Genomic DNA, 18,325 nt, shown 5'->3' on the forward strand with positions numbered 1-18,325 from the left:
CAGCAAAGCAGAAGCAAAGGCAATTATTAAGCAAGCTGTTATTAAATCTTGGCAACATAAATGGGATATGGAGAAGACAGGTAGACATCTGTATAAAATCCAAGACAGTAGGATTACAAAATAATGAGACTGGAAGTGACTTTAAAAGAAGAGAAGAAGTAATAATAGCAAGATTAAGATTAGTACACATTCATCTTTAAATAAAGACGTGCTTAAAATCAGGAAGCATCTTTCTGGATTATTTACATCTTGTGGTGAAATTGAAAAAGTTGAGCATATTTTATTATTGTAGACTGATAGTAAAGAGAGACAAGTGCTGGAAACAAAGATGCAAACAGAAGGTGCAAAAAATATGACATTAGAACTAATATTAGGTAATAGAGAATTCAGAAGAATGATAATGAGTTATCTAAGAGACACGGGAAATCATGAGAATATAAGATTATTTTTATTATTATTATTTATCCTTCTCATTGTCACTCCACACTCTAGTTCAGTTGGTGGCGGTAATGCACCAAAAATTGGCTTGCCCACCGCCAATAAACGTTACAAGAAGAAGAAAAAGACTGCGCTGCTCTCTTCTGTCCACTAGATGGAGCTGTCGGGTTTGTTGGGTTCGCACTTGGCACAGTTTTTAGACGTTAGCGTCGCGGCATCTTTGCTCTGCTGGCCCTGGGACTGAAAAGCGAGGTGTTAAACCTGTCTCTTTACCTTACAGCTGTCAAATATGGGTGAGTGTAGCTTTTATATGAATTATTCAGGATAAATCATGTTCTATCTATTGGCGCTGGTGAACAGTTTGCACGCATGAACATGAAATAGGACAGATGGGCTCGCTTAAAGTTTTAGCCCTTAATAGCAAAATAGTTGCCTGCTGCAGATCTTCATTTAAATAACTTTGAGAACACTAGCAATGTGTTGAAATGTGGTAGTTTCGTCCCTTTGTGTTTCGGGAAAAAAGCACAAAACATTGTACAATCTGAATGCCGTTTAGCCACAGCTAACGTTAACCCACGCTAAAACATTTCATACGTTTTCAATCGTCGTCGGCACAGCATTTGTAGAAAAGCCGAAAGAACAAGAACATCATAATCCAGTGTACGCTTACTATTTATATAAGCACTTAAAGCAAACAAACGAGTATTGTAGAAAATTGTAGCTGCAGTGCTTGTTTCCACACGGAACGTTTTAAAACGCGTACATTGACGTGTCAAACTTCGTCCATGTATTTTAATGTTCTGTAGAACAATACAGAGTCAAATGCTTCAGATAAGTTTAAGCTTAGTGTAAATGTAAAAATATGAATTACATTTGTTTTTAAATAAATAATATGAATGAAAAATAAACGTGTTAGTAACATGACTGGTCATAATATCCTTTGATTTTTAGACTGCTGCTTCCACGCACTCTTTCACACGGTCTTTCTCTCTTTTACTGTAGCGGTGAACACAAGCACGTCCCTGCTGTTGTCCAGTCTGCTGTCAGTGCTGGTGTTTGCAGGAATGCAGATGTTCAGCAGGCAGCTGGGCTCTTCAGAGTGGCTGACCATCCTGGGGGGCTTCCTGGGATCTGTGCTGTTTGTCTGCTCTCTTACTGTATCCTTCTGACGCTTTGTCATGCATACAGCCCTAGTTTGTGTAACCTCAACATTATTTATGTTTTGCTCATCTGCTTTTCTGTTAGTTCTTAACCCGCAATTACAGGCTTTCAATAACCTGGAGAACCTTGTCTTTGGCAAAGGCTTCCAAGCCAAAATCTTCCCAGAGAGTAAGTGTGAGAATATGCACAAGACAAGACTGTGCATTGACCTTATGTTGTACTGCTGTTGTCTGGTGTATCCTCCTCCTCGCCTGCAGAAAGTTCAAATGAATGCATTGTACACTACCATTCAATAGTTTGGGCTCAATTTTTTTCTTTTTCTTTTCTTGAAATAAATTCATACTTTTATTAAGCAAGGTTGCATTAAATTTATCAAAAGTGCCAGTAAAAACATTTATAATGTTGCAAAAAATGTCCATTTAAAAAAAAAAAAAAAAGTGAATGCATTCTTTTGAACATTGAAGAATCCTGAAAAAATGCAACGGTTTCCACAAATATATTAGCCAGCACAACTGTTTTCAACATTAATAATACGAAATGTTTCTTGAGCACCACATAAGCATATTAGAATGATTTCTGAAGGATCATGTGACACTGAAGACTGGAGTAATCACTGCTGAAAATGTAAACAGGAATTCATTCATTTTCAAATCTATTCAAACAGCAAAACTGTTAACTGTAATAATATTTCACAATGTCACTCTTTTTGTGATCAAATAAATGCAACCTTGTAGAGTAGCCTATAAGAGACTTAAAAAAAAAATTATACTGACCTCAAACCTTTGAACAGTGCCATTTTAATAATGAACAAATTAGAAAAATTTGTTATACAAATTAAATCAGATTAATGATTTTAATTAAGATTAATATCTGTACTTGCCTGAAAAAGATTCCATCCCTCTCTTAGTTGTCTTGTGCCTGTGCCTCTCTCTGTTTGCGTCTGGTTTGGTGCATCGTGTGTGCGTGACAACATGGTAAGTGGGACGGCATTACTTATGTTTTAAAGTAATTTGATTACCACAGTAAAAAACTTGGCTCATACCAGTAAACAGTTGTAGAAAAGGAAACCCACGTTACTTTTATAGGCTTCATGTCTGATTGGCAACTGTTAATTTGTTCTTTCTATCTCTGTCCTCTCTCATATAGCCTGATCTTCTCTGTCTTTGCACTGTACTACATCAACAAAGTGTCAGCAGCTCTTTACCAGGCAATCTGAATGCCGTTTAGCCACAGCTAACGTTAACCCACGCTAAAACATTTCATACGTTTTCAATCGTCGTCGGCACAGCATTTGTAGAAAAGCCGAAAGAACAAGAACATCATAATCCAGTGTACGCTTACTATTTATATAAGCACTTAAAGCAAACAAACGAGTATTGTAGAAAATTGTAGCTGCAGTGCTTGTTTCCACACGGAACGTTTTAAAACGCGTACATTGACGTGTCAAACTTCGTCCATGTATTTTAATGTTCTGTAGAACAATACAGAGTCAAATGCTTCAGATAAGTTTAAGCTTAGTGTAAATGTAAAAATATGAATTACATTTGTTTTTAAATAAATAATATGAATGAAAAATAAACGTGTTAGTAACATGACTGGTCATAATATCCTTTGATTTTTAGACTGCTGCTTCCACGCACTCTTTCACACGGTCTTTCTCTCTTTTACTGTAGCGGTGAACACAAGCACGTCCCTGCTGTTGTCCAGTCTGCTGTCAGTGCTGGTGTTTGCAGGAATGCAGATGTTCAGCAGGCAGCTGGGCTCTTCAGAGTGGCTGACCATCCTGGGGGGCTTCCTGGGATCTGTGCTGTTTGTCTGCTCTCTTACTGTATCCTTCTGACGCTTTGTCATGCATACAGCCCTAGTTTGTGTAACCTCAACATTATTTATGTTTTGCTCATCTGCTTTTCTGTTAGTTCTTAACCCGCAATTACAGGCTTTCAATAACCTGGAGAACCTTGTCTTTGGCAAAGGCTTCCAAGCCAAAATCTTCCCAGAGAGTAAGTGTGAGAATATGCACAAGACAAGACTGTGCATTGACCTTATGTTGTACTGCTGTTGTCTGGTGTATCCTCCTCCTCGCCTGCAGAAAGTTCAAATGAATGCATTGTACACTACCATTCAATAGTTTGGGCTCAATTTTTTTCTTTTTCTTTTCTTGAAATAAATTCGTACTTTTATTAAGCAAGGTTGCATTAAATTTATCAAAAGTGCCAGTAAAAACATTTATAATGTTGCAAAAAATGTCCATTTAAAAAAAAAAAAAAAAGTGAATGCATTCTTTTGAACATTGAAGAATCCTGAAAAAATGCAACGGTTTCCACAAATATATTAGCCAGCACAACTGTTTTCAACATTAATAATACGAAATGTTTCTTGAGCACCACATAAGCATATTAGAATGATTTCTGAAGGATCATGTGACACTGAAGACTGGAGTAATCACTGCTGAAAATGTAAACAGGAATTCATTCATTTTCAAATCTATTCAAACAGCAAAACTGTTAACTGTAATAATATTTCACAATGTCACTCTTTTTGTGATCAAATAAATGCAACCTTGTAGAGTAGCCTATAAGAGACTTAAAAAAAAAATTATACTGACCTCAAACCTTTGAACAGTGCCATTTTAATAATGAACAAATTAGAAAAATTTGTTATACAAATTAAATCAGATTAATGATTTTAATTAAGATTAATATCTGTACTTGCCTGAAAAAGATTCCATCTCTCTCTTAGTTGTCTTGTGCCTGTGCCTCTCTCTGTTTGCGTCTGGTTTGGTGCATCGTGTGTGCGTGACAACATGGTAAGTGGGACGGCATTACTTATGTTTTAAAGTAATTTGATTACCACAGTAAAAAACTTGGCTCATACCAGTAAACAGTTGTAGAAAAGGAAACCCACGTTACTTTTATAGGCTTCATGTCTGATTGGCAACTGTTAATTTGTTCTTTCTATCTCTGTCCTCTCTCATATAGCCTGATCTTCTCTGTCTTTGCACTGTACTACATCAACAAAGTGTCAGCAGCTCTTTACCAGGCAAAACTGTTAACTGTAATAATATTTCACAATGTCACTCTTTTTGTGATCAAATAAATGCAACCTTGTAGAGTAGCCTATAAGAGACTTAAAAAAAAATTATACTGACCCCAAACCTTTGAACAGTGCCATTTTAATAATGAACAAATTAGAAAAATTTGTTATACAAATTAAATCAGATTAATGATTTTAATTAAGATTAATATCTGTACTTGCCTGAAAAAGATTCCATCCCTCTCTTAGTTGTCTTGTGCCTGTGCCTCTCTCTGTTTGCGTCTGGTTTGGTGCATCGTGTGTGCGTGACAACATGGTAAGTGGGACGGCATTACTTATGTTTTAAAGTAATTTGATTACCACAGTAAAAAACTTGGCTCATACCAGTAAACAGTTGTAGAAAAGGAAACCCACGTTACTTTTATAGGCTTCATGTCTGATTGGCAACTGTTAATTTGTTCTTTCTATCTCTGTCCTCTCCCATATAGCCTGATCTTCTCTGTCTTTGCACTGTACTACATCAACAAAGTGTCAGCAGCTCTTTACCAGGCAGCACCTGCTCCGGCTCCCGCCAAACCCACCAGCAAGGGCAAAAGAAAGAACTGAAGTGCTTACCTCATCCCGTTACTATCACAGTCACCCATTCAGCCACCAGTTCGCAGTGTGCTGAAGCTACAAAATCTGATGTGTTTGCCAACAGCAGACATTTTTATCCATTCCATTCACACTGAAAGATAACTAAACACATTTGATCAAACCAGTCATAGATGTGTGATTTTTGGTTCTGTTTACAATATGTTTTTGTTTAAGGGGTTTGTTATTAAAAGTTGAAGAAAGAATACATGTGCCATTTTGCTTGTTTTCCTGTTGTTAGACTCCAAATGACTAAAAGGTGTAGTCACATTTATCTTCACTTAGCAAAATTTCACAGGCAAGATCCAGACATTAAATAGGAATATATTAAATGTGGGAGACTCATAGAAATGTGTAAAAGCTTCCCTTGCAGACTTGAACCTTTTTTGCCCACAAAATTTTGCTAATGTGACCGCACTTAACCCACAAAGTGTTTTCATTGTTCTGGTTCTCCACCCTTTGTGTATGCTAATCTGTGTTGGCTAACTGCCTAAGGCCTCAAAATGCATCCTGGGACTCTCAGCTAATTCAGTCCTGGTACTGACCCTGCAAAAAATTCCAGTCATTGTCAACTTTCTGTTTAAACTACTCGGTCCTTAAAGGTCAAACTGCAGATAAGGTTCAAATTCGCATGGGATTAAAATTTTGGGCCTTTACCAGTTGACGCTCAAGCAAATATATTTTCAACGTGTTTCAATTAAAACCAGATCGTTGTGAAACTGCTGTGATAGTTGTGAAACACAACCACTGAATTTTCAGATGGACAAAACTAATGGACGTCTATTTTTACATCAGAGTTTCTGCGGGTCTTAAAAAGGACTTGGAAAGTTCTAATTCATCCTTAGACCAATTAAGGCCTAAAAATGTCTTAAATCAGAGCAGAAAGTCTTAAATTCAGTCATGCCATTAAATGTTGAATGCACTCAAGATTCAGTTACTTAAGATGCAAACTGAACATATGAATTCTTGTTTTATGAGAAACTGAACAAAATTGAGTTTATATTTAAAACACAAATATCTGTCTGGAGTATGAAAACTTGTTTAAGTTGAATTTTCTGAGCCCATTAGGAGATATTTGTTCTTGTTTTAACATTTCTCTTAAAACAAGACTTCTTATTCTGTCATTTTGCTTCTCAAACAAGTTTATCTTGATTTAAGAATCTTTAGACATTTGCACTGGACCTTTTTTTAACCAAACTACTGGTTAGGCCACTTAAAAAAAGTAATGTCCTAGCTTGAAAAGAATGCTGTGAAACCCCTTCTGAACTGTTCACCATGCTACTATGACAACACAATCATGCCTGGTCAAAACACCATGTGTCATCCACCCATGACTGTTCTCTCTCTTCCCTTTTTCCTTTCCATGTCCTACTGATAGAGATTACATTTAGTTTCCAAAGGGATACAATGTATAAATTGTCTGAGTAACTTTCCCTTTGTTTTGCTTGGGGAAATACTGATTTATTAGGTCTGTGGTGCAATGAATGCATGAATTCTGGCTAAACATTGTCTCACTCATGTATGGTATGTGCACAGTAATGCTGCTACCAAACATGCCCCTAGGTTGTGTTGTTGGTCACTTAAAGTATGATAGTACATTTTCTTGCATAGACGAAATGGTTTAAGGCACTTCCTGTGTTCTGGGTAGGGACATCCCCTCACACTTGCTTTGCAGACTGGAACAAGCCTTATCACTACCAAAAACCACAGCCCTACCCTTACAAATAATGCCCGGGCAAGTATCCTTTTCAGACATCTGTCCAAACTTGAGAGCAAGACAAGCTGTGTTGTCAGACGAGAAGCATTGTGAAAGCTCTATGAGTCACTCACTTAGGAAATAGTGGAAAGGAATGAAAAAGAGCTGTTCCTGACTGAGAAAACATCTATTCAACACAAATAAGAATGCGTTGACAGTAAAGTATAATATTGAAATTATATAGGTAAAAACATATATCATTTGTAATAAATTCTGCAAGTGTGCATTCAAAACAATGAATCACAGGTCTGGTCTCACTCATGTATGGTATGTGCACAGTAATGCTGCTACCAAACATGCCCCTAGGTTGTGTTGTTGGTCACTTAAAGTATGATAGTACATTTTCTTGCATAGACTAAATGGTTTAAGGCACTTCCTGTGTTCTGGGTAGGGACATCCCCTCACACTTGCTTTGCAGACTGGAACAAGCCTTATCACTACCAAAAACCACAGCCCTACCCTTACAAATAATGCCCGGGCAAGTATCCTTTTCAGACATCTGTCCAAAATTGAGAGCAAGACAAGCTGTGTTGTCAGACGAGAAGCATTGTGAAAGCTCTATGAGTCACTCACTTAGGAAATAGTGGAAAGGAATGAAAAAGAGCTGTTCCTGACTGAGAAAACATCTATTCAACACAAATAAGAATGCGTTGACAGTAAAGTATAATATTGAAATTATATAGGTAAAAACATATAAATTCCACAGTGTATTCTGCAAGTGTGCATTCAAAACAATGAATCACAGGTCTTTTTCACAAACGGTGGTTTATTTTAGCTGGTTTACTATTGTCCATCTGGTTTCATGCAGGGAACCAGAGCAACAAACCATCTTAAGCTGATTTTAGATGTGTTTCTGTTCTAGCAGGGTTAGGTGTGAAATTTCTCATTCATAAAGCTCTAACAGAAGCACTGTTATATTCATTTACATTTACATACACACACAGACTCACTTACACTCCTTCATGTTTGGATTGAAAATCCCAGTCAGCGTTTTCTGTGGCGTTAAACTCTAAACAGTTAACATTACAGTCCTTTCCACAGACTCGCCCAACCTCATGCTCATCATTCGGGCGGAGCCCCGGTATAAATGCGTGCTCTGCTTCTTGACCAGCTCTTGCACGGGACATTCAGTACATTCTTTCATCTTCAGTTGACGCTCTGCCTTTTATCAGCGTAAGTACACAAACGTTTACTATTCAGAAAAGCGTTGAGATTTAGAGTATAGAGCATAGTACAACTTTGTTTAACTTGAGCATTTAAAAAAAAGTTTTTACCTTAATATTGTAAGTTATGGCTACTTATTAGTAGGATAATACTTCGAAATACGAAAATAGTTTTTGATAAGCCTACGAATGTGACGTGTGCGTAGATGCACAGATTCTATGGACGTCAGCGTCATTTACATAATAGAATCTAAACTTTACAGGAAGATTAAAAGTCTGCTGTTAATTTTAAATAACTGCTCTTAATACTTAAATAATTGAAAGAATTGCATCAGCATATACTAAATTAAATGGCTTAATTTGTACTGCATCTACTTGGCATGACGGTTGGTGGGTATTACTCACAATTTGGCTTATTTCCAAATGGAAAAATCCACTTCTGTTTCAGTCTGCCTAACAGGAGGAGAACAATGGGCTGTTTGCACAATATTCTGTTTGATTAAGGGATGAGACACTCACATAATCTAATACGTTATCTCTCACTGTAGACAGTCATAATGCCGTCTGATCTGGAGAGAGCGATGGAGACGCTGATCACAGTGTTTCACCGTTATGCGAGCAAAGAGAGTGGAAATAAATCAACATTAAATCGCAGAGAGCTCAAACTGCTGATGGAGACAGAGTTGGCCAACTTTATGAAGGTACAACATTCCATCTGTTATTGCTACACCCAGGGCGGGGCAACTCTAAACATTGACTTGGGCCCTGTGATGAAGCAAGGGGCCCCTAAAAATGTTTTGGCCTCGCTCATAGTGTATCTTTCAGATCTTTCTAAAACTTGACTCTTTTTCCATCATCTATAGAAAAGTCTTCCGTTTGTTCTATTTCGAACATGTTTCTCTCATCTCTTCTACTGTAGTCTCAGAAGGACCCTGCTGCCGTAGACAAGATTATGAGGGATTTGGATGCTAATGGTGATGGAGAGGTGGATTTTGAAGAGTTTGTGTCTCTTGTGGTGGGCCTGTCCATTGCCTGTGAACAGATCTACAAGATGCACAAGCAGGGGGCAGGGGGTGTCAAAAAGCAATAAAAGATGACTGTTCTGTCATTTTGTTAATAGGTTTTAATAAACGATTTCAGCCACATGCCTCGATTTGAAGTTGTTACTATAGTTACACTCTATGTATGTAAAGGAGAATTTTTCTTTAGTTTTGTTAAGTGATGTTCAATTAAATTTATTTTTATTTTTATAAGTATTAGCATTAGACACGAAATAACTGTCACAAAATACAGCATATTAAAGTGGATTAATTTAGCTTGAGATGAGAATGCAATTTGTTAACCTTTTAACTTATTATATACTGGTAAAAAAAATGGTGTAGAAACAATTTTCATTCCAAAATTGCTAATAAATTTCATAATTAATTACAAAGAAATGGCAAGTAACACATTAAATCAAATGTGAAATTTTGAAGCAGAAAGACTTAAATCAGACTGAAGGAAACATAATTTTCAAAACTAAAAAATGTCTGGTAGATTAATTGGTACTACAGAGACTTCATAGATATTCAAAGAGCAGCCTCCGTCTTTATATCTCCACACTTAATAGTCCCATAAGAGAATAACTGTCATTCAGTCTCATTGTCTTACAGCCAATGATTGACATCAGACAGGTGTCTTATCAATCCTTACAACTAGGGAAGGTAAAGATGGAGCATCTATTCTGTCTTACTGGTGAAAATGTACAGTCAAATATTTCATATGATTATCCAATATGTAATATATAAAATATACAAACATATATTTAAATAATTATTTGTATTGCCCTGACATTGGTATTTTTAATTAGCCTAATACAAACATGAAAAATAAAGTTTGTTTCTGAATGCTTTCTATTTAGAAAAGAAAGGTAGGTTCAACTCTAATCCTGGCCTTCACTTTTTTTAACAGCCTACCTAAATCCAGTATTTACACAACAGACATTCAGTAAACAGTTTTAACTCCGAGCCAGACACAACAATATTTCATGCATCCCTGCAATCACATTCATTTGTGTGTTATCTGTGGAACATTATATTCATGACTTGCACCCTCACGGACCTCATGCACATGCTGGTGTTTATTGTAAATACACATGCATAATTCATTTTACATCTTAAAATACACTTTTAGGATCTAGAGTTTCAAATAATCTCATTACAGTTCACCCTTTGACACATTTGGTTGGTGATTTTCAAATGTGCGAGCTCTGCACCCCCCTCATGCAGGAACCACCGACAGAGTGTGGGCGTGTTTGAAATCCGTATAAACAGTCGAGTTGCCTGGCAACCATGATGACTCTGGGGTGTGTCAACCTCATGAGGTCATGGCAGCAAGTACTAACATGGTTTTTTCCCTCCTAGGCACATGATGTGTGTGAAGTGAACTTCAAATAGGCCTACATAAATACATAGTTCAGATCTTCATTAGACAACTACAATAAGTATATTGATACAATACTAATAATTAGTATGTGTACATATATAGCCTTCTCATAGCCTATTACATGATGCACAAACAAACTGAATGACACAAGGACAATTTTAGTTTATTGATTTATTGTCAAAGTGAAATTAAGTGTCTAAACTGGTGGCTGGCCAATAGAGGGCACCGGGGCGCCACCCTCCTTGAGCCACACACACATAACAATAATAATAATAATAATATTAATAATACATATACATATATAAGATATATATAAATATATAAATAGCACACTGTACATAGCTACATTGTGAATAATGAAAATTGAAGAGTTTTTTTTCTTTTAATTGAACTTTTAAGAGCTTACAGAAAATCAAACTTAAATTCCAAACACAAACTTATTCCATAACTTGGTAATATATTTATCTTATCAAATATGTTTCAAATTCTAGTCTTAATATTTATTAACTTCAGTTAACTTTTTATTCTTAAAATATTCTTAACCTTAAATCATACTTAAATCAACCTTAAATCATAATGTTTGCTGAAATTGTTGAATGTGGCACAGCCTATCCACCTTTTTCTTGTCGTAAAAAATGGGCGCGGCCATTTGTAAGTTCTATGGGTCTGGCTTCCGGTCTCATCTGCGTCCACTCCGTCCAGCTATTTTTAGCTGAACAAAACAGTTCATTTTGCTGCCTGATATTGAAAGTTGGTGTGTCTTATCATATTATTTTAATGTATTATCTTAATTATGAACACACTGGTTTGTAGTGCAAACAGTTTTACAGTTTACTGCACGTTGTTATTCTCCTCGTTATTTACCTATAGCGGCTAATGAACCGGAAGTCTCACCCATAGGCTTACTTCCGCGTTGAAGAAAAAGGTGGATATAATTTTTTTTTTTACCAGTGTCCATTGTTAATGTCTGTCATACGACCATATAATTATAGTTGAGGAAGGTGATCACTAGATGTCAGCAGTAAACCACATGACATGAGCACATCAACTCGCTCTCCGTCTTCTCCACTCCTCCTTTTCTATTTCTCGTCTTGTAGACAAACACTACATTCATTTTTCCTCTACAATAGCTACACAAATGTCTTAAATCTCTTCTGATTTAAGACAGAACTATTTAGATATGGGTCAGATGCACTATTCCCTAAACATATACTTAAGATTTGGAGACCAACTATAACACTAATGCATTTTTCATATTTGCCATAACATTACTACATTATATTCTATGGGTTTAATGCATTTGCAGACAATGTAATTACATGTAACTGTCATATAACTGTATATTCACTGTTTTAGAGACGAGTGCCATTGAATGTATAGCTAATATTAATTGGATTTTCATTTAAAAAAAAATCAGAACTGAAAACACTGAATTAAAAAACAAAAGAAAAACCCCAATAAATGGCCAAACAGCAATGCTATTAGAACATTTATTGTTATATCTTGCATCATTTACATCTATTTTTGCATTTGATGTTGATTTGAGGAGTTGTTACTTATTATTGCCATCATACCAACTGAGAATTTATTGCAATGATTTTAAATTCAGTTGAGGTATCTAGCTGACATATTATGACATAACATTGATGTTTTATATAAAGTCTTTAGGGCCATAGGCTATAATATGTTGTTTTTAGATAAATTGCTCAGAGACCAACCAGTTGGACAGAGGTTATATGTACAAATCATCCAAGCACCCAATTCCTGGCCATTTCTAAAGGCATTTCATTAACATTGCAAAATATTATTACACTGGAAAGAAATTAAAGATCCATCTTTGATTGTCAAAAAAATTACAGGTTCAGTTCACCCAATTATATTTCATGTAGTATTTTCATCGGTCAGTTGTGGAGGTCTGATTGGCTAAAGCTTTATTTAAATAGTACCTTTTAAAACAGTGTTTACAAAGTAGCCGATTTTACAGAGAGATGCATATGTGCATTTGCAGAAAAGATCAAAATACAAGGATAAAAGAGATATAGTAAAACAAAGTAGCTACAACAACCAGTTTATGTTCAAACAAAATTACAAAAACAAAAAAATCAAGGAAAGGCCCTACACAAATCTGTTTTGAGACTGCTTTTTAAAAGTGCATAATGATAACTTTTGACAACGTTTAATTCAGGTGCGAAAAGACTGAATATCTAGCGCATGAGCACAGAGAGATTTGAGAGTGCGCAGGACACAGTTTGAGGGAGAGGAGAGACATGTTTTAAGCGCGAGAGCAGCGTGTATCTGAGCGCGCGCGTCCGGTTTTGTGCGAGAGCAAAAGAAATCCGCGCGCGAGCGGAGAGATTCACGCTCGCGCATTATATTAATGTGCCTTCGCGCTACAATAATGCGCTCTCGACATTTGTCAGTAAAATAACGCCATAGGGTGCTTGATAAATGCTTGTTTACAGCACAACTACTGGGGACCAATTTGTACCCAAAAGTGAGCTAAACCTGACAATAATAAAAAAAAAATTTAAATGGTAAAAATGCAGAAAGTCTCCTGTAAGGGGTAGGTTTAGGTGAAGGGTTGGTGTAGGGTGATAGAATATACAGTTTGTACAGTATAAAAAACATTACGCCTATGGAATGTACCCATTTATATAGCTAAGTAAACGTGTGTGTGTGTTTGTCTAGGTGTGTTTATTTGTGCACTTCAGTAAAAATGTCGGAGGTGCATATATGCTTACCGTACTGTAGAAGTGGACCTGAACAAAAGAGGGCTACATAATGCACACTTAAAAGTACACACCCTTTTTTGTTAATACTCCACAGTCCACAGATTTGTCACAGAGGTTTGTGACATTGACATTTACTTTGTTGTTTGTGTTACCAACTTGATTGTGTTCTGAATATATATATATATATACACACACATCATTAAAGGAAGATCCGTGATATATGTTAGGTTAAGTGAATTCAAAAGGGTGTGGTCTGTTTATCCGGGTTTACTTTTTAAGGATCCAAAACTAGACAAATAATCAAGATATTATGACACTCATGGCTGATGAGTCAGTGTCTTAGCGTTTCTCTCATAAAGGAAAAGCTTAAAGGAAATACTGAATAATCCTGTTGCTGCACGACCGAGCAGTCATCCGTTTTCATGAAGTTGAGCTGTCATTGTTTAGTATGTGGTTTTGTGCACCTTTGTATGCATCATTTTATATGTCTGCAGACGGCTTAATTTTTGTTTGCATTTCTGTGTACAGCTAGATAGAGTATTCATGCAGTCTCTTTACAAAACGAGGCCATTTTGCAAATATCAGGCATTCTTTGATGTCTGAATACTAGATTTAGAGAGGACAAGCATGTCTGTGTTTATTCCAAATATGAAGCTTATTCGCTTGAAGCTTGTGATTCAAACTTCCACGAACACATCAGCAGCAACGTCATAGCTACACAATGAGTCTTTTATCTTTATCATAAATGCTGAATCTTTTTTAAAAACAATATTTAAAGATTTGACATTCACATCAGAGAGAAAAAAAAACATGGCGTTTAGGGCAGACAACGCCCAAAGAGAGAGCGAAAGAGTCACTAAAATATGACTCAGATTCCCCGTGCAGTCTGACTGGGGAAATCCCCTATATTTTGTTTATTTATTTACTATAAACTAGCTAGAGTCAAACACAGCAGAATATGGTCTTGAAAGCTGAAAAGTTTAAAGCTTATTGTTTATGGCATGTGAGTCTCGTCAAACTTGATTGGGTGCTACAGATCCTACATAGCACAAGAATGAATCATTCCTGCCGTTGTGTGTGCTGTGGAGTATAAGTGCTTTCAAAGCAGCAGACGATTTACTCCAACAAAACATCTTCACAACTTCTCTGGGAACACAACAACCTCAAGGTATGTAAAATAAAATAGAGAGAGAGAGAGAAAATGAAAGCGCAAAAAGCAGGAAATAGAGCTACAAAAATAGGACAGAGAAGAAGTTTATAGAAATGCAGTCCATCATTTTGTGGGTATTTTTGCAACAGATATAATTGTGTTGTATTGGCTAAAGACTTGCTTTTCTGGATGAAAATGAATGTATGGAGGGGAGCTAAATGTATGGAGAGGTGATGACTGGCATTAGTGCACTTCACGAGATGATCTAAATGAATTCTCTCTCTTGTTTTCTTTCTCATAGACATGTCTAAGCTGGAGAAAGCCATTGTGGCCATAGTGGAGGTGTTTGAGGAGTATGCAGGGACAGATGAGCAGAAAACCCAGCTCAGTAATGCTGAACTTGGACAGCTCATTAAAGCCCAAATTACCAGTCCTGAATTTAAGGTGAGAATTAGACAGATGCACAGAAGGAAAAAAGATGCAGTTGTGAGAAAGAAAGCTATTGGTTGGAGGAAGTGAACACCTCCAACATGTTGCAACAAATCTAATTCCTATCTATTTCCTAATTATATAGTATGCTGTGCATTTGTTGTGCAATGAATGTTATTATGGCAACCTGGCATGAGAGAGGTTTACCCTATATGAGCCATAACATGCATGCATGAGGCTCTTCATTTTATACACCTTTCATTTGCTAATATACTTTTTAGTATCTTGTACACACTAGTTGCTCCTTGCATGTTTTTTTTTCAGTACAGCTATGAGTGGTATGTAAGTAATTACAGCATTGACATTCCTCCCTCTATGTCTGTCTCAGGATAAAGTGGATCCAGATAATATTAAGGAGGTCATGGAAGAGCTGGATAAGAACCATGATGGTGAAGTGAACTTCCGTGAATTCAGTCAGTGTATTGCTGGCTTAGCCAGGGCCTACTACATAAAGAAGCACGGCAAGGAAAAGTGCAGAGGAAAGGGCAGGGGGTGTCAGGACAAGTGAACACACACATCCTTACACTCCTGATGCACTAGACTCTTGCCTCCTACAAGGTTCCAAAGTACCTCTCTATAATGTTGCAAACAAGACAGGCACAGTAAAAATGGTTTGAACAAATATAGTGCCATTTAGTTAATGTAGTAGGAAAGATTTCTCAGCAGTGTTGTGAAAAATGTTTGTCCTGCCTAATGAACAATAAAATGTACTTAGACATGCATTTTGCAGTAGTGAAATCTTTAGCTTTCTGGACAAAAATAAAAAACCTCTTGTCATCACTAATGTACTTCTCACTTTATTTTTTCACTTAATTTATATGTCATCTTTTACCAATGATGGCATTTATGATGTCATATTATTTCACATAATTATGTTTTACTATGTTAAATATGTATATATATATATGTATATGTACATCATTAATTGCATGCAACATTTTCAAAAAAACCTGTATAGCACATACATTTATTTAAATGATTGCTTGCTGGGCCTTAATATATGGATTTTTGGAGGTCAAGGAACCACTCCATGATATCATTTTATATCACATAATTATGTGAAAAATTATATAAATATATATATAATTTTTGAATTTTTTTTGGTAATTCATAGACAGTTCAATTCTTGTCCTTCTAAACTGACTTTTTGCACAATTGTTGAATGAAGCTCTAGTGCAGTTGACCTACTTGCTCAATGCAAATGTGCATGCAAATATGTTCTTATAAGAGAATTGCTTTGTAACATTATTTGGCACTAATGACTCTGTCACGCTTCTGTTTTACAAATGCTGTCACTTCTGTGAATGTGCAGTAACCTTAGAAAAAGCTTACAATTTGCTATCAGGTATATGTAGTACCCTTTGAAAAAGTCACTTAAACATTTGTCTGAAAAGTTTGACTTTAAATCATTCAATGCACATTAAAGTCACATTACATTTTAATAAAATGTATTCCAAACCCCAAATGTAAGCATACAGGCAATTAACTTTGCCCTACCATTTGAGTTTTTCACAAAGGCCTAGATCAAACAGAAGTGTGCTGACAGGAGTGCAGGCAGTTCTGTTTGAAATATATCGTTTTATATTGACTTATTCAAACTGAAAGTTCTGCTGCAATGCAAAGGCAAATAACTCAAGCTTAATAGCAAAGATTGATGTCAATAATCAGTCAGTTATATGTCACATTTACAGACTCAAGATTTAAAAAAATCTATATTCAAATTCCCAGTTTACCAGTCAAAGAGAGTAATATATCAGACTTTTGCATAATAGCAGTTTTAGGTAAAGTATAGTATACTTAAGAAGTAGATTTGAACCTGTTTCACCCACACAGTCCTAATCCTTTTCTCACATTGCTGTAATGAAAGTGTACATGAATACGCCAAGACATGAAGCAACATGTCATGCAAATGCTTGTTTTAATGATAAAAAAACGAACCGCAAATTATTTAATGAGCATAATAATTTGAGTGAATAATTAAACTAAAAATGAATATGAATTTTGCATGTCTTATTTCATTTGTCCTGCTTTTACTTAAATGGCAGATGCACTCGCATGGACTCCACAAGTTTGTGTAAAATCTGATGATTCAAAGAACGTGAAGACCATGCGATCGTCTGTAAAAACTAATTCACATGATCAATGTCACTCATTTTTTAAATTAGTGACATTGAAATACTGCAGCACATTCACTTTCATTTCGTTTAACTTCCAGTTTTATATTACATTTTTGAATCCCAGATTTGGGCCTCACTGCAGGGACACCTGTTTCTCTGCTGTATACACTGTTTTTCCCAGAGTGCAGTCCCTGTCCTCTGCACCTGTACAGCAGTCTAATGTAAGAGTGAACACACCCACATGTGTTCCTAAACACACACAAACAGCATCTCGATCAGGCATGTTTACATGGAACAGATGGCATTAGCTTGGAAGAAATTCTCTGGTATACTTGCACCCAACATGATGTAACCTGGGAAAAAAAAGTCATAATGTGAGGAAAACTGTACCTTAGTGCCATAACAGTGCAATTGTTTTACTCTTACATATTTAAAAGTATATTCCTAGCATGAGTGCATTTACTGTGTTGTGTGTGACAAGAATGAGTAGGTGTGTCTAAACTTTCGACTTGTAGTCTCAAGTATGTTATATATTGTACATCAGTTCTTAATGTGAAGTCATTAATATTTTTACTGTAACTCAATGTCAGAACTCACTGTGTCTGCAAGAGACTATCTGAATGTTTAAAATGAGAAATAGATGATTCCATGAGCTGTGCATGCATGACTGCATTCAAATATGGGCTGGTTGTGACTCATCTGTTGTCTATTCAGATGCATGATAACTTGCAGGGAATAATTTCCCTTGGGCGCATTTCCATAAATCAGTCATTTAAATCAGGAAGTGCACAGCATTCAGAGCTCAGATGCAGTCACTGAAGTCCTGATCTACGGGCTTCTGTCCCACCCTGTCATTCTTCTCTTGTTTTTTACTATGTGGCATGATTTGGGTGTGGTGAAGTGGTGACAGCGTCAACTGTTCAACTTCAAGAATGAAAGCAGACAAAGACAGACAAATAGAAGCATAAAATAATATACATTCAGAGGTGATAAGTATAGTTTTCAATACACATTTACATTCGTTTAGCAAAGCGACATACAACTGCTGCAACAAGAGCGATTTACCCTAAAAAGACTGTAATATGAGGAGTGTTGTAATATAAGGTTTCAGAGTTGCATTGAGAAAAGTATGAGGTAATATCGGTCAAACCCTGACTGCAGGCTTCTCACATGAACATGGATTTGAGTGAAGGTAAATGGTGCACATCCAGTGACAGTTCAAGCAGGGC

The 18,325-nt window shown here is 36.2% G+C and overlaps 4 protein-coding genes across 5 annotated transcripts; all 4 read left to right on the plus strand.

Annotated features, from left to right (window-relative positions):
- The first annotated feature begins 600 nt into the window (after positions 1 to 600).
- On the plus strand, positions 601 to 2,815 carry LOC107582133 (keratinocyte-associated protein 2). The gene is made up of 5 exons (XM_016267863.1): positions 601 to 731; positions 1,441 to 1,595; positions 1,704 to 1,767; positions 2,507 to 2,573; positions 2,746 to 2,815. The coding sequence occupies exons 1-5, from the start codon at positions 728 to 730 to the stop codon at positions 2,813 to 2,815; spliced, it is 360 nt and encodes a 119-aa protein (XP_016123349.1). The 5' UTR covers positions 601 to 727.
- Positions 2,816 to 3,092: 277 nt separating this feature from the next.
- On the plus strand, positions 3,093 to 5,468 carry LOC107582134 (keratinocyte-associated protein 2-like). The gene is made up of 6 exons (XM_016267865.1): positions 3,093 to 3,105; positions 3,222 to 3,427; positions 3,536 to 3,599; positions 4,339 to 4,405; positions 4,578 to 4,638; positions 5,182 to 5,468. The coding sequence occupies exons 1-6, from the start codon at positions 3,093 to 3,095 to the stop codon at positions 5,236 to 5,238; spliced, it is 468 nt and encodes a 155-aa protein (XP_016123351.1). The 3' UTR covers positions 5,239 to 5,468.
- Positions 5,469 to 8,096: 2,628 nt separating this feature from the next.
- LOC107582074 (protein S100-A1-like) lies at positions 8,097 to 9,329 on the plus strand. Of its 2 annotated transcripts, none has more exons than XM_016267801.1 (3): positions 8,097 to 8,194; positions 8,733 to 8,885; positions 9,104 to 9,329. In XM_016267801.1, exons 2-3 carry the CDS (start codon positions 8,742 to 8,744, stop codon positions 9,272 to 9,274), a joined length of 315 nt encoding a protein of 104 aa, XP_016123287.1. In that variant the 5' UTR covers positions 8,097 to 8,194; positions 8,733 to 8,741; the 3' UTR covers positions 9,275 to 9,329. The 2 variants fall into 2 exon arrangements, with proteins under 2 accessions (XP_016123287.1, XP_016123288.1); XM_016267802.1 differs by having other exon boundaries at positions 8,112 to 8,194; positions 8,737 to 8,885.
- A 5,039-nt stretch (positions 9,330 to 14,368) lies between these two features.
- Positions 14,369 to 15,759, plus strand: LOC107582166 (protein S100-B-like). The gene is made up of 3 exons (XM_016267893.1): positions 14,369 to 14,508; positions 14,792 to 14,934; positions 15,308 to 15,759. The coding sequence occupies exons 2-3, from the start codon at positions 14,794 to 14,796 to the stop codon at positions 15,485 to 15,487; spliced, it is 321 nt and encodes a 106-aa protein (XP_016123379.1). The 5' UTR covers positions 14,369 to 14,508; positions 14,792 to 14,793; the 3' UTR covers positions 15,488 to 15,759.
- Positions 15,760 to 18,325: the final 2,566 nt, after the last annotated feature.

Source organism: Sinocyclocheilus grahami, unplaced genomic scaffold (assembly GCF_001515645.1).
Source record: "Sinocyclocheilus grahami isolate Dianchi unplaced genomic scaffold, SAMN03320097.WGS_v1.1 scaffold40.1, whole genome shotgun sequence".
NCBI classification, from domain to species: Eukaryota; Metazoa; Chordata; class Actinopteri; order Cypriniformes; family Cyprinidae; genus Sinocyclocheilus; species Sinocyclocheilus grahami.

Excerpts from the sequence above, each read along its gene's own strand:
- LOC107582133 (XM_016267863.1), top strand. Across the intron at positions 1,768-2,506 it reads AGCCAAAATCTTCCCAGAGA|TTGTCTTGTGCCTGTGCCTC; the intron begins GTAAGTGTGAGA and ends TCCCTCTCTTAG. Across the intron at positions 2,574-2,745 it reads CGTGTGTGCGTGACAACATG|CCTGATCTTCTCTGTCTTTG; the intron begins GTAAGTGGGACG and ends TCTCTCATATAG.
- LOC107582134 (XM_016267865.1), top strand. Across the intron at positions 3,600-4,338 it reads AGCCAAAATCTTCCCAGAGA|TTGTCTTGTGCCTGTGCCTC; the intron begins GTAAGTGTGAGA and ends TCTCTCTCTTAG. Across the intron at positions 4,406-4,577 it reads CGTGTGTGCGTGACAACATG|CCTGATCTTCTCTGTCTTTG; the intron begins GTAAGTGGGACG and ends TCTCTCATATAG.
- LOC107582074 (XM_016267801.1), top strand. The coding sequence starts at position 8,742 with ATGCCGTCTGATCTGGAGAGAGCGATGGAGACGCTGATCACAGTGTTT. Across the intron at positions 8,886-9,103 it reads AGTTGGCCAACTTTATGAAG|TCTCAGAAGGACCCTGCTGC; the intron begins GTACAACATTCC and ends CTTCTACTGTAG.
- LOC107582166 (XM_016267893.1), top strand. The coding sequence starts at position 14,794 with ATGTCTAAGCTGGAGAAAGCCATTGTGGCCATAGTGGAGGTGTTTGAG. Across the intron at positions 14,935-15,307 it reads TTACCAGTCCTGAATTTAAG|GATAAAGTGGATCCAGATAA; the intron begins GTGAGAATTAGA and ends TGTCTGTCTCAG.